Source organism: Scedosporium apiospermum (genome assembly GCF_000732125.1).
Source record: "Scedosporium apiospermum strain IHEM 14462 chromosome Unknown SEQ_SAPIO_0088, whole genome shotgun sequence".
NCBI classification, from domain to species: Eukaryota; Fungi; Ascomycota; class Sordariomycetes; order Microascales; family Microascaceae; genus Scedosporium; species Scedosporium apiospermum.
The window spans coordinates 561,909-588,970 of record NW_015971789.1 but is presented as its reverse complement, the minus strand read 5'-3'; the positions used below and the strand labels follow the sequence as shown (position 1 = coordinate 588,970).

The 27,062-nt window shown below is 54.0% G+C and overlaps 1 protein-coding gene across 1 annotated transcript; it reads right to left on the bottom strand.

The window, feature by feature from the left end:
- Positions 1–814: 814 nt before the first annotated feature.
- SAPIO_CDS3170 (uncharacterized protein) lies at positions 815–25,082 on the bottom strand (the record flags this gene model as incomplete). Its single annotated transcript, XM_016786022.1, has 3 exons — positions 815–2,284; positions 2,366–10,182; positions 10,241–25,082. 3 exons carry the CDS (start codon positions 25,080–25,082, stop codon positions 815–817), a joined length of 24,129 nt encoding a protein of 8,042 aa, XP_016644028.1.
- Between the last annotated feature and the right edge of the window lie 1,980 nt (positions 25,083–27,062).

The following is a 27,062-nucleotide window of genomic DNA, read 5'->3' as shown; positions in this document are numbered from 1 at the left end:
GGACTGGGTATAGAGATGGGTGGACGCACTGGGAAGTGGCACGGACAAGTTGCCTTTGGGAAGGACGGGCTATTGGGCTTGGCTTGGTGTTAGTTAGATGGGAGTTAAAAGTTACAAAGGAGATTCCATAGGAGTTGGAGGAATTGGTGTTAGAGGAAGACGAGTTTATATCAGTGGAGATGCTGATGGATCGACCCATATTCCGGGTGGCGCAGCGCGGTCCTGCTTCTTGAGTTGGCACCACACCGTACACTACCATCGATGTTGATATTGACCCAACACGGACACGGATGGTGCTTCAATAGACCTTTTGGAAAATGGGAACTTGATCAATGATATTTGAATTAGAGAGAAAAAAAAAAAAGAAAGAAGAAAAACGCCTAACCAACAGTTCGATGCAAGTAACAAATAAAACGTGCAGGAGCAGCAACAACCATCTTTCTTCTGTTTCTCCTTTGCCCTCCTTCCATTCATCTAAGTTCATTTAAACAGAAAACAAACAAAAACCGTTTTTTACCTCCCAAAACGTGTGCTTAACTTACAAAAGTGAAAAGTAGACAAAATAACACGCTATGAACCAGAAAGGAAAAAGAAAAAAAAATGAGGGAAAGGATGTAAGACAACAAAACAAGAACGAAATAGAATGTAGGTATATACCCCTTGTCACGAACTCCATCTAAAACAATTGAAGAATCGAAATCAAGAGGATCAGTGGGGATGAGGGGCGAGCGATATCAATAGTGGAAGGAGGAGATAGATGGAGGGGTGAGAGATATTTGGAAAGGTCGAAGGTCTAGAACGCCTGTACTCGCGCTTAGATCCCACCCTCGAGATACGATGCGTCCCCCAGGGAATGCACCGACGCGCCGACAGCAGCGCCGCCGAGGTCGCTTGAAGGCGTGATTCCGCGCGATTTCCGCCGGTGACTGCGAGCGATGAGCACCTGCGCGGGGGAGACGACGATCTCGTCGTCGCCAACGCCCGTGTCGTCTCCCTTCTTGACAACCAGGGGGAACAAGACGATGCGGACGATGGCGTTCTGGGCCTGCAGGTCGTCGTTGGTTGCGGACTTGTCACCGCTGCGCTCGTTCATGAGAGCCGCGTTGAAGGACACGGTCTCGACGAGTTCGCCGTCGGCGTTGTACTCGGGCTGCAAGGGAGGGAGCATCATGTACTCGGCGCGTTGGCTGCGCATCATGATGGCGAGATCGACGGCCTCGGCCATGACGCGTCGGAGTTGGCTTTGGATTTGATCCTCGAGATGAGAAGGGGGAGGGAGGATCATGGATAGGGTCTCGAGGATGGCCTGCACGACGGCCTCGGTGTCGAGGTCGCGTTGCCGCTTGAAGGATTCACGGCGTGAGAGGAGAGTCAGCGTCACGGCGCGCCATAAGCGGACCGCGTGCGGAGGGCCGATTTCTGTAAGGTGCTTCTCCAGAGCCTTGAGCTTCTGGCGCTGCTCGCGGTCCATGCCGAAGAGGTAGCGCGTGAAGACGAATTCCCAGATCATGTTCATAGTCATTGACATGAAAATGTCGCGACGGCGGACACGGTCGCGTAGGTAAGTATCAACGTCAGAGCCGTCTAGGACGGCGTTATCAAGGCGGTCGATAATTTTTTCGTCATTGATTTCGCTCGTCAGGCGGCACGAGCGCATGTCAGAGAATTTGGAGAATCGTAACACCCATTGTTGTACGTGCTGGCAGAGCTGTTGACACCTGTGGTCGAAGTAGTCAACGTCGTGAATATCGAGGAATTCCGCGTCAGCCGGTTTTGAAGAGTCGAGAATTTGTTGTTGCATCTCGCGGATCTTGGCTTGCGCAGACTCCAACTGGGTTCGGAGCTCGGCAATCTCGGCGTCTTTGTCACGGATGCGCTGCTCGAAACCGCCTTGACTTGAGCGCGTTGTCTCTAATTCGCGCGCCGCGGCAGCGTGGAGAAGCTCGAGATCGCGGTATCGACCATTGTGTTCGTTGGCGAGCTGTGCGTTGGCGGTGTTGAGGCCTTGGTTCACCTCGGTGAGGCGGCTAACTTCGCGATTGAGGAGCTCGATTGAGCGCTTGAGGGTGTCGATCTCAGCATCGCGATCGGAGAGTAGGGATTGGACTTTTTGAGAGTACGTCTGTTCGGTCTGCTGGCGTTCTTTCGCCAGCATCTGATTTTCGGCAGTTAATTCCTTGACCTTGGATTCGAGCTCGAGCACTTGCATGCTTTGCCGACGGCGCATGCTATGTGGCCGAGTGGGCGATCGGGGCGAGCCGATGCGACCCTCGCCATAGCCATCCTGTACCAGTGGGGAAGAAGAAAAATTAGCAAGGCAAGTCTCATCAAAAAGTGCCGAAATGAATTTAAATCGTGAACCTACATAGACATCGGTCATGTCCTTGGAGCGGACACGGCCTTCGTTGGCCACGGGAGTAGTGGTTTGCGCAGACCGCTGGTCTGGGTTGTCGAGGCTGCGGGCCTGGACTTGAGAGTGAGACTGAGAGGAAGAGGGCGGCTCAGCTGAGCCGGCTTGACCGACTTGACTTCGTTGGCTGAGAGATCGAAGGTCGCCGCTGATTCGTCGATCAACGCGTCGGAGAGGAGGAGTGGCGCTATACATGGATCGAATGCTGCCTGGAGTATCAGGCCTAAACGTGTGTGGCCCGGGCGTCTTGTGGCGTGTGAGGCTGGTGTTGGACGCCACACGCCGCGGAACCACGTCTGGGCTTGGCGAGAGTCGAGAGCGGGCAGCATTGTCAGATACACTTCGTTGAGCTACTGCTGGAGAAGCCGTCGCTGAACGTGAGAGGCTTCTGGGCACCTCAGGCTTTCCGTATCGCAGGGGGGTCGGTAGTTCTTTGTATCTGCCGCGCTTGTTGTCCTCTGGTGTTGGCGTATGTGTGGCGGCTCGTCTGACTTTTTGAGGTTCAGGGGTGACTTGTCTTGGTGACGGTTCTCGAAGCACTGGTGTTCTTGACAATGGGTGCTCGTGAAGGTCTCTATAGCCGAGTGGGAGTGGGGACCGTCCTAGTTGTCTCTCAGCCTTCTCACTGGTTTGAGGTCGCTCATTGGCGCTGAAACTGGATCTCTCGGGGCTGAGTGTTCGGGGTGATCCGGACCAATCTTTGAGATGGACACCGCTGTCGCGGTGTGGTCCTTCTTCGAGCCAATTGCTTCGTCGGTGGAGGTGAGGGGAGTCGGCGACGAAGCCACTGTCTCGGTTGACATCTGGAGTAGAAGGAGCTAGCTTGCTGGTTGGTCGATCCCTCTTCTTGTGCTTCTCAGTAAATTCTTCCGTCGATTCCTCGGGAACGGGTTCGAGGCCGCGGGAGACCGGTCGTCTAGTTGGCGTGTAAATTGGCTCCGCCGAGAGTGTAGAATCGTCAAATGTATCCGGCGTAAGGCCTCGTGATCTTGGCTCTTCCGCCTTCGCCTTCGTCTTGGCGATGTAGCCAGCTTGTAGACCTCTCATCTTCCCCGAGTCTTCGCGTCCTAGAACTGGACTCTCAACGAAATCATCCACACGGCTGTTATCAAGTGCCCTGGAGCTACTCATGACCGGACTCAAGTCACGGCGGTCCACGATATTCTTCTCCTTGTTGAGTAGCTCACGAGGCGACTTGGAATGTCGAGCAGGATGGATGACCTTGCTACTCTCTTCCATCGAGTCTTCCGCTGAGCTGTGATCTCTGTCCAAATTCAGCTCCATCGGGGGTTGGCTCTCCGGCGAAAATCCACGCGTCTTACTCTCCACGGTTTCCCTTGGCTGCTCCGTCGACGCATCAAGTGATCTATCCATCTCCAAGTCGTCCACACCTGGTCTCTCTGGTTCCCCGACAATATCTGACTGCGTCGAGGAATCCACACTCTGAGCCGCTAGGGGCTTGTCTACTAGCTCAGGTGTCGATCGGCCGGCAAATTGTTCGACCTTGATGGGTTCGTCCGCAATTTCGAGCTTCTCTGGAGCCTTCACAATCTCGGGTTCAGGCGGAGGCTCCATGACTTCGACCTCCATTGGCGGCTCCACAATCTCGACCTCCCTCGGAGGCTCCATAACCTCAATCTCCATCAGAGGCTCCGCGATCTTAACCTCCCTAGGGGCCTCCGCAGCCATGTCCTCCGTCGGAGGCTCCGCAATCTCCAGTTCTCTCGAAGCCTCCACCGCCTCCCCCACATCCACCTCTGTCGGAGGCTCCATAACCTCGACTTCCATCGGTGCCTCCACAACCTCAACCTCCCTCGGGGGCTCCATGATTTCGACCTCCATCACAGGGTCCGCAAACTCCACCTTTATCGGCGTCTCCACAATCTCTCGTTCTCTCGGAGGCTCGACAATCTCGACCTCCCTTGGCGACTCCACAACATCCAATTCAAGAGGCTCAACACTCTCCACCTTGCTTGATTCATCCGCACTCTTAACAAGTTCAACTACCTTCGTCTCTGCTTCCTCATCCATATCGTTGATCTCCTCAGGTACGTCCACAATCTTCATCTCCGCAGGTTCAGTGATAACCTCAGCCTCTCTCGACTCGCCCATCTTCGGCGGCTCATCTATGTCATTGCCACCTCCCCAGAAATCATCCACCTCCCTAGCTGCATCCTCTTCCATTCCGCGCTCTTCACCCTTCTTCACTACTTCTTCATCATCACCACCGCCCCATAAGTCATCCGCTTCCCTCACAGTATCTTCTGCTGCTCCATGGCCATCCTCCTTCCCTAGTTCTTCGTCGCCAGCTCCACCCCAGAATGCGTCAACTTCCCCTGGTGCTTCCTCTCCAAGCAGTGTCTTTCGATCACTAGTTTCCCATAGGATTGGATCATCGAACAGATCCGGCTCCCGCTCCGTCCTCTTATCCAAAATCTTCTTCTTCTTCTGCTTCTTCTTAGACCGCGATACTTGGCCTCCAAATTTCTCTGCGAGGGAGGCGACGGTGCCGCCAACTGCGGAAGAAGAAGCAGCCGTTTCGATTTCCTTGCCCTTCGATTTCGGCCCTTCCTTCTTCGACTTCTTGACGATGGAGGCTTGAGGCCGGATGTCTTCCATAAATGGGTCGTCGTAGTCTATATCTTTACCCTTGTCATGACCTGACGATTCATCGGCCATAAAGTTGTCATCAGGATGGAAGACATCCGCTTTATTATCGGATTGTTCATCATCCAAGTGTGGAGCAGAGCTGGATTCCGCGATTGAAAGGATGGGCTCAGAAAGCATAAGACTCTCTTCGATATTGTCGACTTTCAACTTTTTCTCTGGTCGTGGTGATAACTCGTAGGGTGCCTCGTGAATAATATGACTGGTAGCTTGGGCAGGAGTCAAGTCGGTTTCCTGCATCAAGGGAGAAAGTGATCGAGTAGGGGTGGTCGCAGTGTGGTCGGATGGCTGATCCCGCTTTTTGTCTTTCTTGCCCTTCTTCTTCTTCTTGACTGTCAATCCCCAGTCGTTCGCGTCTTGATCAGCCGGAGTTGGCTCTTGCTGGCTTTCCTGGGGATTTATCGGATCCTCGATGATCTGGGGAGCTGCTGCATCATCAAGGGGTTCTGGTGCAGGGCCTATCTCCTCATCACGGACGGGCGTCAAGGGTCGGGAAATTGTGGGAGTAGTGACGGCTGACTGATGCTTCTTCTTGCCCTTCTTCTTCTTCGAAGTACTGAAGCCCCAATCGTCCTCCTCAGGAGGTGCCGTCCGTTCCTTTTCAATGATCTCTAGGTCCGCATCAGTGGGAACAGCGTGGATTTCGGACGGGCCCTCAGCTCCTGGCGTGGGTAATGGCTCATCGGGGACAGGGGATAGAGGACGAGAAGCTGATGGGGTCGCGGAAGAAGAGTGACTCTTCTTCTTCCCTTTCTTCCCCTTCTTTGAAACGGAGAATTCAAAAGAGTCGGCCTCTTTCTCGGCAGACACGGGCTCTACCTCCCCTTCAATTGATGGCTCGGCAGGTTCGGTAGGCGCTGCAGCGACCTCGGTTCCCGGAGGTTCAACGTGGTGCAGCTCTGTGTCATCACGGAGAGGAGAAAGGGATCGGGAAGTGGTAGGAGTAACGGCTTCGGATGCAGACTGGCTCTTATTCCTGCCTTTCTTGTCCTTCTTCTTCTTCTTGGCAGGAAGTGCCCACTCGTCTACATCTTGGGCTGCCGGTGCAGGTTCTGTGACAATACCGAAGGCCAAGTCGGGTTCCGCTTGGGGTTCACCCCGAGCAGCGTCAGTAGCCAAGCTGTCACCCACGGTTGTATCTGCATAAGCTGGGTCCTGGCTCTTGTTCTTCGATTTCTTGCCCTTCTTTTTCTTAGAGGTGGTGGCGAAGCCCCAGTTATCATCTTGTGCCACTGGCTCGGACTCCGCGAGATTTTCATCAACAGTTACCACTGCTGGTTCCTCAAAGAATTGGGATGGCTGAGCTAAGACATCATCTTCAACTGGCAAGATAGGGCGTGAAACTTCCCCAGAGGTGGGGATTCCTTTGTCAGTGCCCTCCTGGCTGATAACAGGCTCGGACTCGTATACACCAAGCGCTGCGGATGATTCAGGTACGTGAACATCATCCACAGGAGCCTCTATTACCTCCTCCGTAACAGGCGAGAGTGAGCGGGATACTGCTAGAGTGGGAGTTTCAGACACCTCGAGGTCCGAGTCTTTAGCTTTCTTGCCCTTGCCCTTCTTCTTTTTCTTTGCGTTGGAGTCCGAAGCTTCACGGGTTTGGTCCGTGCGCTCCTCGACCTCTCTGATCTGGGTATCGGTCTCTAGAGAAGATGACTCTGGTGAAGGGACTTCAGGGTTTTGGACAGGCTCGGGGTCGACGGCAGGAAGAACATCAGGGATGGGGGAGTGTGGGGGCAAATCTACTGGGGTAGTCGAGTCGGAAGTGAGACCTTTCTTTTTGCCTTTCTTGCCCTTTTTCCTGGTAGAGAAGCCCCAGTCATCGGCAGCATCCTCTATAGGCAGGTCCTTGGCAGGCGTCTCAATCAGGTCTTGAGAAGATTCTGCTGGAAGAACGTCTGAGGCCTCTACAGAGTCGACTGGAAGAGGAGCATCCCGGACATCTCTAGTTGGCGAAAGGGCGCGGGACCCAGCTGGGGTGGACGTATCGGATATCTGTCCCTTCTTTTTGCCCTTCTTTCCCTTCTTGGCGGATGAGAAGCTCCAGGCGTCGTCAATACCAACTTGCTGCTCAACAGACTCAGCCTTAGCTTCTTCAGTCCAGTCAGCCTCTGTCGAAACGGGCACTGTAGCATCAACTTCCACTGAGCCTAGATCCTTCACCACCTCGGGCTTGGCTTCTTCGATCAGGTCAGTCTCTGGTACGATAGCTTCGGCAGTACCGACTTCCACTGAACCCAGATCTTCCGTTACAACCTCAGGCTTGGACTCCTCAGTCAGGTGAGTCTCTGGTAAGATAGGCTCTGTGGTATTGACCTCTTCTGACCTTAAATCTTCCATTACCGCCCCAGGTTTAGTTTCCTCAGTCAAGTCGGTCTCTGTCGAGACGGGCTCTGTGACATTGACTTCCATTGAGTCCAGGTCTTCCATTACTACCTCGGGCTTATCTTCCTCAGTTAAGCCAGTCGCTGGTGAGACAGCGCCTGTATTGACATCCACTGAGCCGATATCTTCCGCTACCACCTCGGGCTTGGCTTCATCGGCCAAGTCGGTCTCTGGTAAGACAGGCTCTGTGATAATGACTTTCTCCGAGGCCGGGTCTTCCGCTACCGTCTCGCTCACTGCAGGCTCGGCCGCCTCGCTCGCGGCTGGTAAAGGTTCGATAGCCGGGACAACCTCCGAAGAAGGCAGGTCTGCAAGTTCGCGAGTGCTGATATCCTGAATGGGAGAGAGGGGTCGTGAGACGGCCGGAGTAGTTGCTTCAGATCCGCGCTTCTTTCCCTTCTTTCCCTTCTTCTTCGACGAGGCGAGGTCCCAATCGCCGACTAGTTCCTCTTGAAGGGTAAGCTCTCCAGCATCGGGGGGAGAGATGATGCTGGGCTCTGGGACTTCTTGCGCCTCCTCTGCAACCACGGTGGCGGAAGCCTTGTCGGATGGTAGAGTGGACGGGGAATCTGCAGGCGCGGTTTTGGTACTTGTTGACTCGCGCTTCTTCCCTTTCTTGCCTTTCTTCTTCTTGGAAGTGAAGCTCCACTCGTCAACCGGTTCTTCTGCCATCAGAGGTTGGTCATTGTCTGCAGGAGCGGGGGATTCTTCAGCAACTTCGACGGGTGCATCCACGGGAAGCGCGCGTTCCAGATTCTCTTCTACCAGCACCGCCGGGGGGTTATCGATATCTCTGACAGGGGACAGCGGTCGAGATGCGGCGGGAGTGGGAGTACTAGACGACTTTCCGTGCTTCTTCTTATCCTTCTTGCTCTTAGACTTTTTAGAAGGAGTGAGCGAGGAGTCCTCGACCACGTTATCGGCAACTCCAGGTCCGTCGTGTTTAACCGGGATGTCGTCAGCAAGAAGTTCTTCCTCCACGGGTGTGTCGGCGGGCAGTGTCCCTGTTTCAGGAGCGGATTGAGAAACTACTTCAGCACTGTCTTCGGGGATCGGATCAGCAGGCACGTCGTCGGGAGCTGACGAATAAACAGGCTCGGCTGCATCAGAGGGTTGGCCCTCGGTATCAGGCAACGTGGGCGGCTCAGCCAAGATGGGCGATAGAGGTCGGGAGGGGGCAGGCGTCGTGGCTTCGGAAATAGACTTGTCGCGTTTCTTTCCCTTCTTGTCTTTGCCCATCTTTGCGGGTTGAAAAGCCGACTCATGCTCTTCAAGCTCATGAGGTGTCTCTATAGGTGCAACCTCGGGGCCTTCTGGTACGGTAGCCTCTGGCTCTTCGCGCACATTTGAGAGTACGGTGACTTCTTCCGGAGTATGGGGTGAGCTGGCTTGCTGAGAAGCTTTCTCCTTCTTCTTCTTCTTCTTGCTCTTCTTCAAGCCTGCTGTCCAGGAATCCGAGTCATCGATGGGTGGCGCATCGGTAGGGGGCTCAGTAACAGAGGGCTCCTCGCTGGAGACGGCTTCGGTATCAGGGTGAACGGGATCCGCTGAAACGACAGGAACCGGATCCACGGGAGAACCAAGCGTTTGACCATGATCAGCTGCGCTGTCCCCTGTAGGTGCTGGAGACTCCCAATCATCCATGGCCCGTGATTTCTTGCCCTTCTTCTTTTTCTTATCCTTCTTTCTCAGGAAAGAGAAAGATTCCGGCTCCTCGGACATTAGGATTTCTCCGCTGGAAAGAGATTCCGAAGAGGCTTCCTGATCAGCCGAAGAGGGCTCTTCAGCGGGCAGAGAGGACTCGTCTTTATTTACGCCAAGGGAGGGTTCGAGTGTTGAAGTAGGAGCGGCATCCCCAACTTGTACAACTTCGGATGATGCTTCGGGCTCGACGGCTTCAATTGGGCCAACGGGGTTAACAGTCTCCATATTTACTTCCCGGCTTGAAGGCAGAGATAGAGCCTCGGCAGCTGCGACATCTTCGCCTTCAGGCTTGTCAAAAGAAGGTTCGGAGACGTCAAAGGACATGGCTTTCTTTCCCTTCTTTTTCTTGTCCCTTTTCTTGTTTCCAACTGTCCATTCGTCTTCAAGCTCCGCGGCTGAGGCAGGCAGGGTGGGTTCTTGAACACTTTCTTTCTCCGATAACTCTGGGTGGAGTTGCAATGCTTCAAGGTTCTCTGGTGCAGAGAGACCTTCGGCGACACTGCCCTTCGTAACGGACGAAAGGTCGTCTGCCGGCTCAGGGGTTTCGTGCTGGTCAACAACTGGTAAGTCTCGGGGAGTAAGGTCGTGTTCGGCTGAGGGAACGTCCAATTCTGTTGTAGGCTCGGCATCCAAAGAGGAAGAAGGTATTGACTTCTTCTTTTTCTTGTTTTTCTTGCCCTTTGAGATGGTGAATTCTTGTTCCTCGGTCGTTGGTACGTCCTCTGCGGGGAGCTCCTCTGCATGAAGTTCAGGAGCAGGTTCACTTTGAGTAAGCCCGGGCTCGGAAGCCTCGAGAGACATTCCCTTCTTCTTTTCCTTCTTGTCCTTCTTAGAAATCACAGGGGGGGATTCCTCCTCGGGGAGCGGATTTGTGTCCGCAGTGGCCTCTGCTCGTTCAGTGGGGGGTTCTTCTGGCTGAACTGGCGAGGTCTCAGGGGCTTCAACAAGTATAGAAGGGTCGACAGGTTCAGAGGATCCCGTGGCGGGCGTAGCATCTTCGGGGATGGGAGTGACTAGAATAAAATGTTAGCTACGTGCGAGGAAGGATATCACTGATTGAGATAAACTCACGAGGCACAATAGCAGTCGCTTCCTCAGGCGAGGGAACGATGGTATCTTCTGGAAGGGGTTCAGACGAAGGTGTCTGAAGACTCGCAGGTACAGAGTCCGGTGTATCGGCCAAAGAAGAAGAATCACCCAGGATTCGTGACTTCTGTTTCTTTGACTTCTTGCCTTTGCCGAGAGCAGGGGCATAACTCGGATCGACCCTGCGGGTTTCCTCGGCAATCTGCTCATCCGTAGCGCGATCATCTGAAGCAGGCTGAGCTACAGCCGCATCATCTTCAGGAGTGAGAGAAGATGCATTCGGATCAGGAGTCAATTCAGGCTCATCTATCTGCTTGCCCTTCTTCTTTTTCTTGGCTTTTTTGGTGACTGCTGGAGATAGCCAGTCATCTTCCTGAATTATCGTCGACCCCTCGGGGGCAGGTAGGGCTTGTTCATCCGAAGGCGCTGGTTCTATGTCCACGATAGGTTCGGCCTCCGCGTCCAGGATGGCCTTGTCCTTCTCGAGTTCCTTAGTCGTTGAGGTGTGGGACCAGTCGTCTTCTAGAATCTCAGGGGTGCTTTGCTCAGGGGGGATTGGGATAGCATCCTCGGGCGTAGTCTCGGGATTGAGATCAGGAGTGGGTTCGTCAATAAATTGGGCTCCCGGCTCAAGGATTGCCGAAACTATCGGGTCATCTCTCGGAGAAGCAGGGGTGGCCTTCTCTCTGGGAGCTGGAGCAGCCGTGTCGACATGGGGAATTGAAGTTCCAGGAATAGCCTCGGACTCGGGATCAGGCTCAAGGGAAGATGCACCCGTCTTCTTCTTTTTCTTCTTCTTCTTGTTCAGAGCAGGAGAAGACCACTCATCTTCTGGCTTCTCTGAAGCGGTCTGGTCCTCAGCAGGTATCGATTCTTCAGGCTCGGGGGGTAAAGACTTCTGATTTAGGTCAAGCTCTGCCTCAGGCTGTGGTTCGTTGTCCATTTTGTGGAGAGTAGAGGACCCATCGTCTTCAGGTGCTATCGATGCTGCTTGGTGCTCAGGAACAGGAGAAAGCTCTTCTGGAAGGGAAGAGTCTGAATCAGGCTTGGGCTCTGGGGAGGCCGCGCCCTTCTTCTTTTTCTTGTCTTTTTTAGAAGTTGGGGCAGAAGACCAATTATCTTCGACCTTCTCAGAATCTCCGGCCATCTCAGTAGCCTCGGGAATTTCTACCTCTGGCTCGGGAGCTACCTCTGGCCCGATGGAAGCCTTCTTCTTCTGTTTCTTCTTACCCTTCTTGCCTATCGGTGGGGAGGACGAGTTATCTTTAGGGACATCAGATGTCGGGACAGGATCTGCAGGACTAGCTAGTGGCTGCTCTTCCGAGGGTCCGGGCAGAGATGTGGGGGGCTGATAATCCGGTCCGCCTTGAGTGTCCGTCAATTGTTCGGCAACCAAAATGCTCTCGGGTTCAGGCACAGTTTCAGAACAAGGAGTAGTTTCTACCACAGGCTCGAGATTTAACTGAGAAACAGGTTCGCGAGTGGCTTTACCCTTTTTGCCCTTCTTGCCTTTCTTCTTTCCCTTAGCACCAGGGGTGAGCGACCATTCATCCTCAGCTCCTACTTCAGCGGTGGCTTCGGCGGGTTGTGGTACGTCCTCCACTGAAGTGGACTCTGGTGGGACTTGCATTCCATCCTTGGGAAGTTCTTTGCCAAGAGCTTCCTCGACAGAGGCTTCTTCAACGGCAGGCGGCTCGACAAACGGTTCTTTGACAGCATGGTCTTCGGCGAGAGGTTGTTCTATGACGGGGGATTCTTCGATGGCGGGGTCTTCAACGGAAGGCTGTTCTTTGCTGGGCGCTTCTTCTTCCAGGGGAGACTCTTCAACGGGAGGCTGTTCGATAGGAGCTTCTTCCACAGCAGGCTCTTCGACGGGCGGTTCTTCAACAACAGGCTCTCCACCAGGGATTCCTTCAAGAGCAGGCTCTTCAAGGACGATTTCTTCAATGGAAAGTTCTTCGACGGGCGACTGTTCAATGGAAGCTTTTTCAATGACAGGATCTTCAACCGGGGTTTGCTCAGAGGGAGCTTCTTCGACAGCAGGCTCTCTAAGAACAGATTCTTCGACGGGAAGTTCTTCTGCGGGAGATTCATTGGCGGGAACTGCGTCAACAGAAGGCTCCCCAACAAGAGCGTGTTCAACAGGATTAAGAGGTTCGAGGGTGGCAGCGGCTTTACTCTTCTTCTTCTTTTTCTTGCCTATTGTTGCAATCGGAGCAGAAGACCAGTCATCCTCCGGCAGCGGCTCGGCGACGTCGGCAGGTTCGGGCATGTCTGAAGTTGCTGCGTGCTCAGATATAACGCGTTCGACATCAGGAGAAGTTTCAGGCTCGACAGTATCCATGGCCTTCTTCTTTTTCTTTTTCTTTGCCTTCCTGGTGGACGGTGTGGACGACCACTCATCTGCTGGTTCCTCTTCAGGCTCGGCAAGGGATGAAGGACCGGCATCTTCGGATTCGGTAGCGACGACGGGAGGAGAGTCAGCTTCCAGATTTGGCTCCAGTTCAGCGACAAGCTTGCTCTTCTTTTTCTTCTTCTTGTCCTTCTTCATTGTCGGAGGAATGGACGAATCATCAACGGACTCGGGCTGGGGAGTTAGCTCTGCTTCAGTACCTTCGGCGACTTCGGGAACCGTTTCTACTGGCTCAAATTCGGGAATAGGGAGGGATTCGGCTTCCGGGGATGGCTCCGCCGTCTGGGTGTCCCGCTGCGATTCTATAGCCGCGAGTTCGGCGTCCTCGAGGGGTGCTGGTTTCGGATCTGCCTCAGGAACAGATGCGCCCTTCTTCTTCTTTTTCTTCTTGTCCCTCTTGCTGATGGGTGTGTATGGCAGGTCATCAGTAAGCTCCGGCTCTGCGGGTGATTCGGCCACGGTGACGGGGTCTGGTGCGGCGGACTCAAGTTGCGGATCAGGTTCAACGGCCGCATCAGCCTCCGCTACTTGTTCGGGTTCAAGAATGGAGGCACTATTCTTTTTCTTGTCCTTTTTGCTAAGAGGCGTAGAAGACCAGTTATCCTCGTGTTCCTGTTCAACAGATCGCTCGGTCGGCGGCTCAGGTTCTGGAGCTGCTTCGGGGGCAGGTCCAGGCTGAAGTTCAGGCGGCTCGAGTTCAGGTTCAGGTTCAGGCTCAACAGCACCCAGGCTCTTCTTCCTCTTCTTCTTCTCTTTCTTGCTGAGCGGCGTGGAGGCCCACTCGACCTTGGCCTGTGGTTCCGGAGTAGCATCGGTTTCAGCAGGAGCCTCTGTTGCAATTAGCTCAGGGTTGAGCTCGGCTGCGCTTTCAGCCAACACTTCGGGTTCGGCCTGAGATTCTGGGGGGGATTCAGGCTCAGGTTCGAGAGAAGCCAGACCCTTGCCCTTCTTCTTTTTCTTCTTATCCTTCTTAGCTGTCGCGGTAGGTAGCCAATCATCCGTAGGCTCAGCCTCGGGAGCCGCCGGCTGTGGCTCCTCTGCTAGTTCTACCTCAGCTAGCTCAGATACAGGCAAAGACTCCGGTTCAGGTTGGGGTTCGAGTTCCGGCTCGGGCAGAGCAAGGCCCTTGTTCTTTCTCTTTTTGTCCTTCTTAGATGATGGGGTAGAGGACCAATCGTCTACAGGCTCTGACTGCGGCGTTGGTTGCGGCTCCTCGATTATATCAACCTCCGTTAACTGAGATGCAGGCAGGGGCTCCGGTTCTGGTTCGGACAAGGCAAGATTATTCTTCTTCTTTTTCTTCCTGTCCTTCTTAGATGTCGGGGTGAACGCGCCATCATCTACAGGTTCAGCCTCAGACTGCACCTCCTGCAACGTTTCTTTCTCCTCAGAGGGCTCCACAACAGCAGCCCTACTCTCGGGTATAGTCTCCGGCTCGGCTTCCGGCTCGGCTTTGAACGGAGGTTCAGGTTGAGATTCCAGTTGAGATTCAGATGGAACTGCGGGGTGAAGTTCGGTTTGGGATTGAGATTCAGATGGAGGTTCAAGTTCAAGTTCAGGTTGAGGGTCAGGTTGAGATTCAGATTGAGGCTCGGGTTGAGGTTCAGGTGAAAGTTCAAGTTGAGATTCGGGTTCAAATTCGGATGAAAGACCCTTCTTCTGCTTCTGCTTCTTCTTCTTCTTGCTCTTACCAGTGGGGGTAAAGGACAACTCGTCTGCGGGCTCTACTTCTTGACTAGGCTGACGGTCTTCGACCTCTAGGGAATCGGTTACGGCAGGGACAGGCTCGGGAACGGGCTCTTCATCGGCGGGAATCGAGATGCCCTTCTTATTCTTCTTTTTGCCCTTCTTTGTTGGCGTTGTCGGAGTAAAAGACGAGTCGTCCTCTGCATTTACCTCAACCTCAGCAGCGGGCGTGTCGCCCTCTTGAATGGGACTGACTTCAACGTCTGGCTCCGCCTCACGTGAGAGTTCAGGCTCCGACTGCGCGGCCTTGCCCTTCGTTTTCTTCTTGTCTTTCTTGGAGGGGTTGCTGTGAGTCCAGTCATCCTCGGTAGGCGCTGGCGAGTCTAGTTCTGCAGGAGGCTGAGGTTTGGGTTCAGTAGGCGGGGACACCACGGCATCTGAAGCAGGCAGGGTCTCCGGCAAGTCCAGGCTCTGAGGCTCTTCAAAGTTGTCTTTTGCTTTGCCCTTTTTCTTTTTCTTGTCTGTCTTGGAGGGAAGGCTCTGAGACCAGTCATCCGCAGAAGACGGGGCCTGTTCTAACTCAGCAGGAAGTTGGGGTTCAGGTTCGCTAGGCTGGAGCACCGCATCGTCCGAAGCGTGGAGGGTTTCTGGCAAGTCCACACTCTCAGGCTCCTCAGAATCGTGCTTTGCTTTTCCCTTCTTCTTCTTCTTCTTGTCTTTCTTCGAAGGAATGCTCTGAGGCCAGTCATCCATAGGGGGCACGGCCTGCTCCGGTTCGGCAGGAGGTCGAGATTCGGGTTCAGCAAGTGGGGACACTACATCATCCGAGGCAGGGGGAATCTCTAGGGGCAAGTCTGTACTTTGGGGCTCCGCTAAATTGAGGTTCGCCTTGCCCTTCTTCTTCTTGCTCTTCTTGCCTACGGTAGGCTCAGAGGAAGGCTCAGAAGAAGCCTCATCACCCCACTCGGCAGAGGTAGAAGCAGCGTCAATGTCAGTAATTTCTTGAGATGCAAGTGGATCGACCGATTCCTCAGCGAAAGAAGGTCCAGCCACTTCAGGCTCAGGGACAGACTCGTATTTCCCAGCCTTTCCCTTCTTCTTCTTTTTGGATTTTGGCAGGAAAGAAAATTCGGGGTCGTCTAGGGAGGGCGTGACAGGGGTCTCAGCAGACGGTTCAGGCACCTCGGGTGGAGCAGAATCCCACGCATCGGCCCACGAGTCTTCCGCGGATGTAAAAACTTCCCGCTCCGCCGGATCTCTCATCTCCAAGGGCGCATCGAGAGACTCATCCTCCTTCTCGGGCATTGGTGACACCGTGGAGTCCACATCGGCATCGGCGGACGAATCAATTGGATGTTCTTGGTGGAAGTCGGCAAAAGAGACCGACTTCTTCTTCTTCTTGGCCTTCTTTCCCTTCTTGCCACTCAAGGCCGACTCAAGAGGTGGAGACAATGTCATTGGCTCGGAGGTAGCTAGATCAGAAGCGGGCTCGTCTGAAACCTCTTGTACAGGCTGTTCCACAGGTTCGTCTGGAGAAGTTGCCGGCTTGTCCTCGAGACCACGAGATAATCCTTTGCGGTTCTTCTTGGATTTTTTAGACTTAGAAGGTGGCGTCCAATTGTCCTCGACAGTTTCTGAGCTCTTCTCCTCACCTGCCGGGGCCGCAGGCTCAGCTACTGCCTCTTGCTCCTCGAATGAATCATGGAGTATGGCCTCTTCTTTCGGTCCGGCAGGTTCCTCAAGGCCGGGCGTCAAGTCAGACTTGCCCTTGCGTTTCTTCTCCTTTTCCTTCTTCGATTTGCCTGGAGAAGGCACGGAGGGCTCGTCATCTAGGAGCTCAACAGGCTTCTCGGGTTCTTGAGAAGGCTGAGCGGCCTCAGGTATGGAGTCGAGAACATCTACAGGTTCGTCGGCAGGCTCGGGTGTGGCAGGGATCTCTTCGGGGATGGCGGGTTCATCAACGGCACCACGCTTCTTCTTACCCTTCTTACTCTTCTTACCAACCCGGGCCGCCGAGGGTTCATCTTCAGGAGCGGCAGTCGAAGCATCACGAGTCACTGGTGTCTCAGCCTCAAGAACGGAGGGAATATCCTCAGCCGGAGCGGCCAGAACAGTCGTATCCTCTGGTTCAGGAACTTCCTCGGCCTGGGACTTGCTTCCCTTCTTTCCCTTCTTCTTTTTCTTCTTTCCAAACTGTAGGCCCGACTCATCTTCAGCGGGAGCAGAGCCGGTGGCAGGAGAAGGGGGTTGGGTGGCATCATCTTCGGGAGTAGGTATAGAAGTTTCCGGTTCTTTTACTCCAGGTTCCTCAACAGCATCGGCCAAGCTTTCCTCTGCAAAATCACCCCATGCCGCCTCCGTAGTATCAGAAACGGACTTGCCTGCGGACTCGGCAGGGGCGTCTTCGGGGATAACATGCTCAGAAGTAGGAGGCTCGTTCTCAGGAGATGAAGCATCAACTTTGTCAGCCTTTGACTTCTTCTTCCCCTTGCCCTTCTTCGATTTGGCAGGCGCCAAGTCTTCATCGGGTCCCAGCTCTTTCGGTTCCTCAGGCTCATCGGGAGGCGGAATTGTCTTCTCAAGAGGCTGGTCTTCGGTCTGCTGTTCCGCCAGGGGCTCCTCTGTCGCATCCAAAGAAAATTGACTAGCTATCTTCTTCTTCTTTCCCTTCTTTGACTTTGCGGAGATGATTTCCTCTTCAGGTGGTGGGATCTCATCGTCCGCAGGCGTTACTTCTTCCAATATATCAGGAGAAGCTTGGGCAGGGAGATCAAGCGGCAACTCCTCAGCAGGCTGTTCAGCCGGAGTACTTTCAGGAGCATCATGCCAGGAAGTTTGACTAGCTTTCTTTTTCTTCTTTCCTTTCTTTGGTTTTACTGGAGTGATTTCCTCCTCAGTGGCAGGGACCTCAATGATATCTGTTTCCTTTACTTCTTCTAACACATCGGCAGGTATCTCAGCAGAAGTATCGACGGGCTGCTCTTCGGTTGGCTGTTCGGTTGAATCCGCTTCAGGAGAATCATCCCAAGAACTTTGGCCAGCCTTCTTCTTTTTCTTCCCTTTCTTTGATTTAGCAGGGGTGATTTCTTCCTCGGGGACAGGGACCTCAGCATCATCAACGACCTTTACTTCTTCTGATACATCAGCAGGGATCCCAGCAGGGATCCCAGCAGGAGTGTCAGTGGGTTGCTCCTCAGTCGGTTGTTCAGTTGAAGTCCTCTCGGCAGGAGTAGCATCCAAGGAAGTTTGAGTAGCCTTCTTCTTCTTTTTCCCCTTCTTTGATTTAGCAGGGATGATTCCCTCCTCAGGGGCAGGAATCTCAGCATCCTTGACCTCTTCTGACACATCAGGAGAAATCTGAGGAATGTCGACGGGCAGCTCTTCAGTCGGCTGCTCAGTTGAGGTCTCTTCGGGGGCATCATTCAAGGAAAGTTGATTAGCCTTCTTCTTTTTCTTCTTCTCCTTCTTCGATTTGGCTGGGATGATATCTTCCTGGGGAGAAGGGGACTCGAGATCTTCTGTGGGCTTTACTTCTTCTGACACGTCGGCAGAAACTTGAGCGGGGATATCGACAGGCTGCTCTTCATTTGGCTGTTCAGTCGAAGTCCCTTCAGCAGGAGCATCATCTAGGAAAAGTTGACTAGATTTCTTCTTCTTCTTTCCTTTTTTGGATTTCGCTGGGATGACTTCCTCCTCGGTCGCTGGGACCTCAACTGGGCCTATGCTCCTTGCCTCCTCTGATGCATCGGCAGACACTTGGGCGGGGGTATCGAGAGGCAATTCTTCCACGACCGGCTCTTCCACGGGCGGTTCGGCGACGGGTGGGTCCTCAACAGGTAGTTCTTCGACGGGCTGTTCGGCTGGGAGCTCATCTACAATATCCCTAGAGCTTTGACTGGCCTTCTTTTTCCTCTTTCCCTTCTTGGACTTGACCGGGGAGATTTCCTCTTCGGGGGGTGGGACCTCAACATCAACCGCGGGACTTGTTTCTTCCAATACGCCAGCGGGCACCTGGACAGGGACATCAGGTGGTTGGTCTTCAGGTGGCTGTTGTTGCTCGGCCGAAGTGTCCTCAGGAGCATCATCCAAGGATCGTTGGCTAGCCTTCTTCTTCTTCTTCTTTGATTTAGTCGAGAAGATTTGGTCCTCGGGTGCCGGGAGGGGAGTGGCCTTAATATCATCTACATGCTGTACTTCCTCTGGTACGTCCACAGAGGCTTGTGCAGGAATATCAAGGGCCTTCTCTTCAGAGGGTAGTGGTTCAGTTGAAGTACTTTCGGGGACATCATCCCAGGAAGTTTGGCTGGCCTTCTTCTTCTGACGCTTTTCTTTCTTCGAAGGGCCCGTGGGCGCAGGAGCAAGCTCAATCACACTCTTGGGAAGCTCGCTCTTAGTTGTTTCTTGCATGTCAAAAGCAGCATCCCACAACGCCTCGGCGGTAGAAAGGTAAGCAGAAGGAGCACGTGTTTCCTCAACGTCCAAGGTTCTTTCGGCTGAGGGGCCGGTTTCCTCTTCCGTAACTGCTGCGGCCTTCTCCTTGCCCTTCTTCTTCCCACCCTTCTTCTTTTTCTTAAGAGGCGAGAAGAAGCTGTCGGCCTCGCCCTTGTCGTCCTCCTCAGCGACAGGTTCAGTGTCGTCACGGGCTGGGCCCGGTTTATCCAAAGGCGCGTCAAAGTGCATCTTCGCATCCTTCAAATCCAGGCTGCTCGTGGGGGAATGGCCAAGCTCGCGATGTCGCGGGCCCCATTCGCGGTCACTCTTCAGAGGAGATACGGAGCGTCCTGGGGACTCAGTTCCGTGGCGAGATGACAGGATGAGCGGTCTCATATCCTTACCTTCCCAGGAGATAGGACGGGGGGCAGTTTTCCTTGAGATGGGTGAATCGGCGGTGGAGGAAACGGGTGAAGAAGCGGGGGAATGTTTAAAGACGCGTGGGGAAGAGGGATTGGATCTTTGACCGAAAAGGTAGGGAAGGGGGATGGCGGTCTGGCTGTGGGACCTGGCGTGGGGGGAGTCATGGACGCTCTTGCGACGATTCTTCTGCTCAAGCATCGTCCGCTTGAAGACTTGGTCCGGGGGGGTATCGGGACGGCTGTCAGGAAGATCGGGTAGATCTTCTGCCACCTCGCCTGGCGAACCAGGCGCGCTTGGTGGAAGGGGGAGAAGGTCTCCATGCAGGGGATCGATAGCGGGTTTCACCTGCCGCTCAACGATTCCTGAATCTAAATTATCAACATCATCGATGGGACCCAAGGTCAGCTCTGAGACGGGACCAAGGGCTCGATCATTGTCATCTGTATGCTTCTCCTTTTCTTCCGATGGAGATTCGGTGGCATTTGACCGGGCGAGTGCGGCAGATACCGCAACCGCAGTCGCAACTGCAACCGGTAAGCCGACACCTTCGCCAGAGGTGTCGGCATTAGCTAAAAAAGACTCCTGGCCGATATCATCGGACTTCGTCGCTTCCTCGCCATTACCATTAGGTTGGTCTCCATTTGCCCCTTTATCGGGGGGTTCAGGGTCTGCCCAAGCATCCATCTTACCACGCTTCTTCTTACCCTTTTTACCGGTCTTCTTCGCAGGGGCGCTCCAAGGGTCTTCCTCTGGTGCCGGCAGCGGTGTGGGCTCTTTAGGTTGCTCTTCTTCAGGCTTGGCTTCGGGCTTGTCCCAGTCAACGTCCGCTACCTGACGACCCTTCTTCTTCTTCTTGTTCTTCTTGGCCGGGAAACCCCACGGGTCGTCTTCTGGGGGAGCGGGGGCCTCCTTGGGAGCCTCTGGTGCTTCGTGCCAGACATCATCTTCATTCAGGGCCTTCTCGGACGTAGGTTCGGGTACGTCGGCAGCCATGTCCCATGACTCTTCCGTTAAGGTTTGTGTAGGGGGCTCAATCGGCTCGCTCTCGTAAGGTACAGGCTCGGGCGCAACTTCAGATTCGGGAACAAACTCAGGTTCAGGAACAACTTCAGGTTCTGGAGCAACTTCGGGTTCATCCAAGGACGCCGCCGAAGCTTTCTGCTTCTTCGCTAGTTTCCGCTGCTCCTTCTTAGTCAACTTCTTTGGGGGAGCAAAATCATCGTCCGCAGGCGGGGCAGGCTCGCTAGGTTCGTCAGCCAAACCCCAAGAGTCCTCTGGAGTAGGTTCTAGAGCCCGGCTTTGGACATCCTCATCCACCACTTTGTCCCAATCGTCATCCTTGGGAGAAGTCGTGGGAGGTTCCTCTTCTTGGAATGATTCGGCGGCCTTCTTCTTGGCTAGTCTCTGCCGCTCCTTCTTGCTCAACTTCTTCGGAGGAACAAAGCCATCTTCTTTGGCATCCGTTACCGGTTCCGTGGCAATGGCTTCAGGTTCGGGTTGAGGTTCAGGTTGGGATTCGGGTTGGGGCTCAGGCTCGGGTTGAGATACAGGTTCCAAAGGAGGGGCAGCTTCGCCCTCCTCAGCAGGCGGTGCCGGCTCCGGCTCGGGGGAAGCGGCCTCGGTGCTCTCTTCAGGAGGGAGGATTTCCTTGGCTTGCTTCTTGCCGCCCTTCTTCTTCTTTTTCTTACTCTTGAACATGCTTCCCCACTCGTCCGCCGCCGGCTCATTGTCGAGCACAGGGGACGACTTGGATGCTGTGCTGGGGCCAAGTTCGTCATTGGAACCTGGAGGAGAGTCACGGCGTCGGTACTCAGCGTCTTCGATGACAATATTATCATCAAATCCAGCAGCTTTTAAGCCCGCACTTAGCGTTGCAGCGAACTCAAAATCGTCACCATAGGAGCCTGGGATTTTAGGGGTAAGAGCCTTCGAATCGGCAACAGATTCAGTTATCGAGTCGGGGAGGGGTGGTAGATTGGCAAGGTCATCCCCTTCCAGCACCTCGCTGATTTCGGCAGGTATCTCAGAATCAGCCCGAGTCAACTGCGCGTCTGCAGTTGCAGTTTCCGTGGGATTCTCCTCGACAGGCCCGGCCTCAGCGGTTTCGGTAGGTTTCTGCACCTGAACTTCTTCCACGGGTTCAGGCTCAACAGGGGCTTCATCCACAAGCTCTCGCGTTGATACAATCTCGGGAACCGGAGTCTCCTCAACGACAGGAACAGGATCTTGCGTATCTTTCTCCCTATCGTCCCCCTCATTCTCAAGATCACGGTGCTCGATCACCGGTTCTCCTGACAGCTCCTCCGCGGGCGGTTCGATTTCAGCGACAGTAGGAGCATCAACTACGTTGATATCCCGAGTTTCAGTCGGCTCCTCTTCGGCAGGGATCTCTCTTTCAGAGGAGGGCTCGAGCTCAGCGGGTGCATCATCCAGAACCCGGTCGACTTCCTCAGCCTGCTCGATTACTACTGGCTGCTCTCCGGAAGGAGGTTTGGCGCTGGTGTCGGCTTCTGGCTCTACATCTGCCGGTGGCTTGACGCCTGCAACGGTCTGCTCCGCATCCGGGACTTCCTCGGGTTCGACTTCTTCGGTGCTCTCAATGGAGCGCGTAGGCTCTCCATCGAGTGCCTTGTCCGCGTCGGCCAACTCCTCTTCATTTAACTTGGAGGCCGCAAATTTGCTGGCAAGATCATTATTGACAATACCCCAGGCGCTTTTAGTCTCGGCGCTCGGGTACTCGATATCGCCGCGGGGGCCTACATCCTTCTCAAGCACTGGCTCATCCGCCTTGCCGTCGTCCGACAAATGGATGATCTCACCGCGGGGTCCAATGAGAATATTAGGCTCAGAAGTCTCGGCCGGCACCTCTCTCCCTGGCGATACCTCTCTCGTCCCAGACCGAGATCTAGATCGAGATCGAGACTTGGACCGGGACCGAGATCTGGACCGAGTCTGCCTCTCCTCCTCCTTTTCTATTACACTCTCCAGAGGAGGCGAGACGCTGGGAGTAGGCGGTACCAAATTCAGGAGCGGTCGTTCCCGAGAGAGATCCCTCGTTGTAGTGTGAGGCGCGTCAACAGAGCGACCCCGTTTCTCCATGAACTCCGAAAGCTCGTTAGGGTGATTAAGAATATTGTCAATGCGAACGTCAGCATTCGGCTTGTCGAAAGGGTTAACCGTTTCGTGTTCCTCGTATTCAGGAGGAGTCACAATGACCCTCTCCAGCTCTTGTTCATCTTCTTCGTCCTCCTTCCATTTTTCGACGACAGATCTCCTCCGCGAACCGGAGCGGGACCGGATCCGCTCGGCACGCTCGGCAGCATCCTTGCGAGACTTGCGGTAATACTCATCAGCCTCCTCTAGGACAGGATCTTTAGCGGGAGGATCATCTCGCGGGGCCGCCTCGATCTCCCGAGAATCAGGTTTATTAGTAGGCTCCTCAGAGGCTTCGGCGCGCTTGGCCTCATAGTAGGCCTTTTTCAAGGCCTCTTCTTCCTCTGCAAGCCGGCGGGTGGAAGGCTCGCGGCTTGGCGACTCACGTGCCATCTCGGCCATCTGCTCGAGTTCAAAGGAATCCTTCCTGCTCAAGCGCGGGTGAGGGTCGTAGTCGTAGTCGTCCCCGAAATCAGGCTCCCGCTCAACTGTTACGATAGCAGGACGGGAAGGCTCGGAAGCCTTTTCGCGTTTAGGGGGGGTTGCGGGCTGGCTATTGGATGGAGTTTTAAAGGCGTCGGAGTCGACTTGGAACTGGAATGGGTCGATCGGAGCCTTGGAGGGGGTCCGAGAGGTATCCTCTACACGGCGGTACTCAGTGTATTCGGTAGCTGGCTTGGGTGATATCTGGGGTTCTCGGGGGTCGCGTGTCACGCGAGATTCGCGCTGCAGCTTTTCTTCCGGTTTCTTATCCTCATCTCGGCGGAGAGTAGGTTCCTCGTCATACTTGGTTCGGCTCCTCCGATCTCTCTCGGCCTTTCGATTATTGTAACTCCTCACGTATTCTTCATACTCCTGATCGAGACGCTTCTTTCGGCTTTCCTCACTCTCTCGTTCGGGAAGGGCCTTAGTTTCCTCAGGGAGATCCCGGATGGGAGATTCGCGGTAGCCGTCGTCATACTTGCAACTCTCTTTGCGAGAAGAATACCTCGGTTCCTTGCTCTTCTCCTCCGAGAGGATAGCGTGGCCAACTACCCCAGCGGCAGCAGTAAGGGCTGCGCCGGCGAGGATATTTTCGCCAGAAGAAGGCTTACGGATGTTCTCCTCGCGGTATGACGAGTGCTCTATCCTCTGAGGACTAATAGGCGCCACCGGCTTGGGCTGTTCAAGTTGTACTTCGGTTGGACGTGACCGTTTAGGGTACACCTCCTTCGTCGAGGAATAGGAACTCCTCCTCGCATCGAATCGGTTAGGGTCCTCTGTAGGTGAGGCATATACATGCTTCATCGGCGGCGCCTTTGTCTGGACGGGCTCGGGAAGGGGTGTCACAAATCCCTTCAGCGAGTTCTGGGGTCCGAAGTAGCGTGGATCCACGACTGAAGACTTTTTTGAGCTCGGAATCGTGTAAGTGGGTTCGGGAGCGGGAGCAGGAGCAGGAGCGGGAGGCGGCGGCCGTGGTACATGGGATGGCTGGGGTAAGGAGACAGTTGAGCCATATGCCAAAGGATCTTCTACATCGGAGTCGGAGGCAGACTCCCACTCATCATCACTAGAGGACTCGACCTTATACTTTGAAGATCCAATGCCACGGCCTTTCGACCCAGACACCAAGCCAGTAGGTCGCGTCTCGGCCTGGTCTAAATCACTCTGTAGCTGGGTGAGACGACGGCCAATCTCCATTATCTCTTCATCCACCCCAGTACGCTTCTGTCGAGAGGGTCGCGCGGGCACACCGCCGTCGGGCTCCTTTCGGGAATACCGTTGATCGCTGCTATCACGATCATCACGGTCGCGGTCTTTCCGAGGGTAGCGACGATCAATGCTGTCGCGGTCATCGCGATCCCTCCGACTGGCGACAGAAGCCGCTGCGCCTACACCAGCAACCGCGGCGGCGGCAGCCACGCCCATTGCGGCAGCGCTAACGGTAGGAGCGGTAGGCGTCGCGGATGCAGACTCGGAGTAGCGCGTGTCGGAATAGCGCGGGTCAATGGGAGGGGGACGTTGGTGCTGCGTGGGAGTAACATCATGACTACGCTGGTAACGAGGATCGTATTGCGAGTAACTTTGCTGAGGCACGGGAGGATAGGCTTGGGGCACAGGAGGTTCTTGGTATCGAGGATCACGGTAAGGATACGGTTGTGAGTACGGCTGCTGGTATGGTTGCTGGTATGGTTGCTGGTATTGTTGCTGGTACGGCTGCTGATACGGCTGCTGAGGATATCCATACGCGCCTTGTTCGTGTCTACGGCTATCGTGTTGGTGCTGGCGGCCATCATTCTGAGGTTGTTGGTGCTGGACTTGAGGTGAATTGCGATTTGAGTTGTAGCTTCTCGACCGTCTGATGAAGCCTGTGCCATAGGCTAGGTCAGAATCAACGGAAGAGCTCGAGGAGTTTCCAAAAGGTAGGATACGCGCGGTTGCGCGTCTCCTGCTCGTCCGCTGGCGACGCCTATGCTCGGACGGGGCGGTGAAGAAGGTGGTAAAAATGTTTCCAGCACGGACGGGGGGGGAGTGACGCGATATGTCGAGGTAGGAGGAGGAGGACGATGAGGATAGGGAGCTTCGAGAGTTTCTACGGTCTACCTGCCGCTGGCGAGAAGCGTAGGAGGCATCGGCATGGGAAGTGGAGGTGTTGGTATAGATTTGTTCTCGCGAGCGGCGTCGGCTGCGTCGCCGGGAGCTGTCGCGACTGCTCCGGCGACGACGGTGTTCTCGCGGCATGGAGGATGGTTTATTTATTCGCTATAATGCAATCGCGTGGCTTCATTCCATTGAAGATTGATTCGGAGGTTCGGAACAGGCAGAATAAGTAGGTGGGTAGGTAGGTAGGTAGTGAGGGCGAGTTCTACGGAGCGGTACAGTTGATTTTACACAAGAAATCGTCAAATTCGTTTATCGTGGATCGTGAACTGGGGGATCGCGGGAACGAAGGTTGTGGGCAAGGCTTTGCACTCGGTCTTCCGATTCATGAATCAATGATTGGGGAGAGAAGAAGCAGCAGCTAGAGTGGGTGGCTAGCGGTGGAAGGCTGCAAGACTCGAGGCGAGTAATGCGAAGTAAATAAGCCAGTCAAATCTGTCTGGTTGGGCTGAGATGTTGTTTTGATTTTCGGGTGGCTAGTAAGAATGGAGATGGAGAAGATCAATGGTACATGGATCAATGTAGTAATTTGCCGCGCCAAGACTTTGGTGGTGGGTGGCTTCGGGAGCTTGGGTGGGTTTTCCTGGGTGGTCTTGTCTGGTGGACTGGTGGGGAGGAGTCGACACGATGAAATATTGGGGGGTAGTGAACTTGTACTTCGAAGACAAGATCGTGATCTTTATGAGAGAGCCAGCCCAGGGATCCTCCTTCCTTCCCTGCCCACTCTGAACTCTTGAAGCTGACAAGAGCGACGTTGACTCCAGTTCCGTTTTCCTACGAAGTACTTCACAAACGGAACAATAAGAGCAATTTGAAACTATCAAGTATCTATCCATTCAAATAGATATGCAATTATACATTGAATCACTACTAAGTACCGAGGCAAGTACAACAGCATTTGATGCATCTTTGTGCCGCCCAGTCGTGCATGAAATGCCGTTCTCGAACCATTCCAGTCTCTTCTCCAGCGGACTCGATTTGAGGAGCGATTCAAGATTCAAGGGCGTCGGCTTATCGATAAAGATGAAGCATCAATCAACATCAATGTTGATTCTTCATCATATCCACTCCCCAACCCATCCGCTCAATTGGAGCTCCATGTGCGCACAGCTCTTAAAATAAGCTATTCAGCCATGTCGAAGTGGGTATATTCGTGGAGTTATAGTTTGCCGGACTCTTGGGTCAACCCGGCGAATGTTTGGATCTCTAATAATAATAATAAAGTTTCTTCGAGGCCAAAACTGTCAGTCAGAGTGAGATTGCATCAATTCATGCCCGCCAGTGGAGTTGATGGACGGGTGGATATGTTTGAAATGCTTGAGATCTTCGGTTCTGAGCAGTATCGAAACCAGCCCAGAGCTGTCAACAATCCGTTTCCCACATCAGAAATTAGCGGAGAGAACGTTTGACCTATGAGTGTCGCCATATTCACTCGCCACCGAGAAACGTCCAAGGCTTGCCTCTTCATGCCGTCCAACTTCCAATCAGAAAGAGTAACGTCGCCCATTGCTGCATCACCACGCATGTGGACAATTTACGAAGGCAACCAGTCCAGCAACTACTGAGCGGTCGCAGCTGAGGTCGGTCGACGTCTGGCTGCGATCCAGCGAATCGTAGTTCAAGGCCCGCAGGCCTCCGTCCCACACCATCTCTAGATATCCAACTAGGACACGAGCCTTCACGTCCATCGCCACGTGTACACCTTCCATGTGTCGGTCTCTGAAAGATGTGGCTGCAACTCACAGTACGTGAGTACGGAGTAATGCTGTTAGACAAAATAGACGGAGCCCGTATGGGAAAACGGAACATGAAGGAGAAGAATATGAGCAAAGCAACGCTCAAGAACCCAAGGGTTGCTTGGGGCACGTCCAAATCCTCTAGAATTGATACCAATCGCTGGAACGGCTCAAGAATTGATACATTTGATCGTGTATTAATAAATTACGTCAATCTTGATCACCTAATACCAATAATGCCTTGGAAGCTATGTTGTACTAACTGAAGTACTCCCACATACAAATAATATTATAGGGTACAAATTGCTACTATCCTCGAATACCT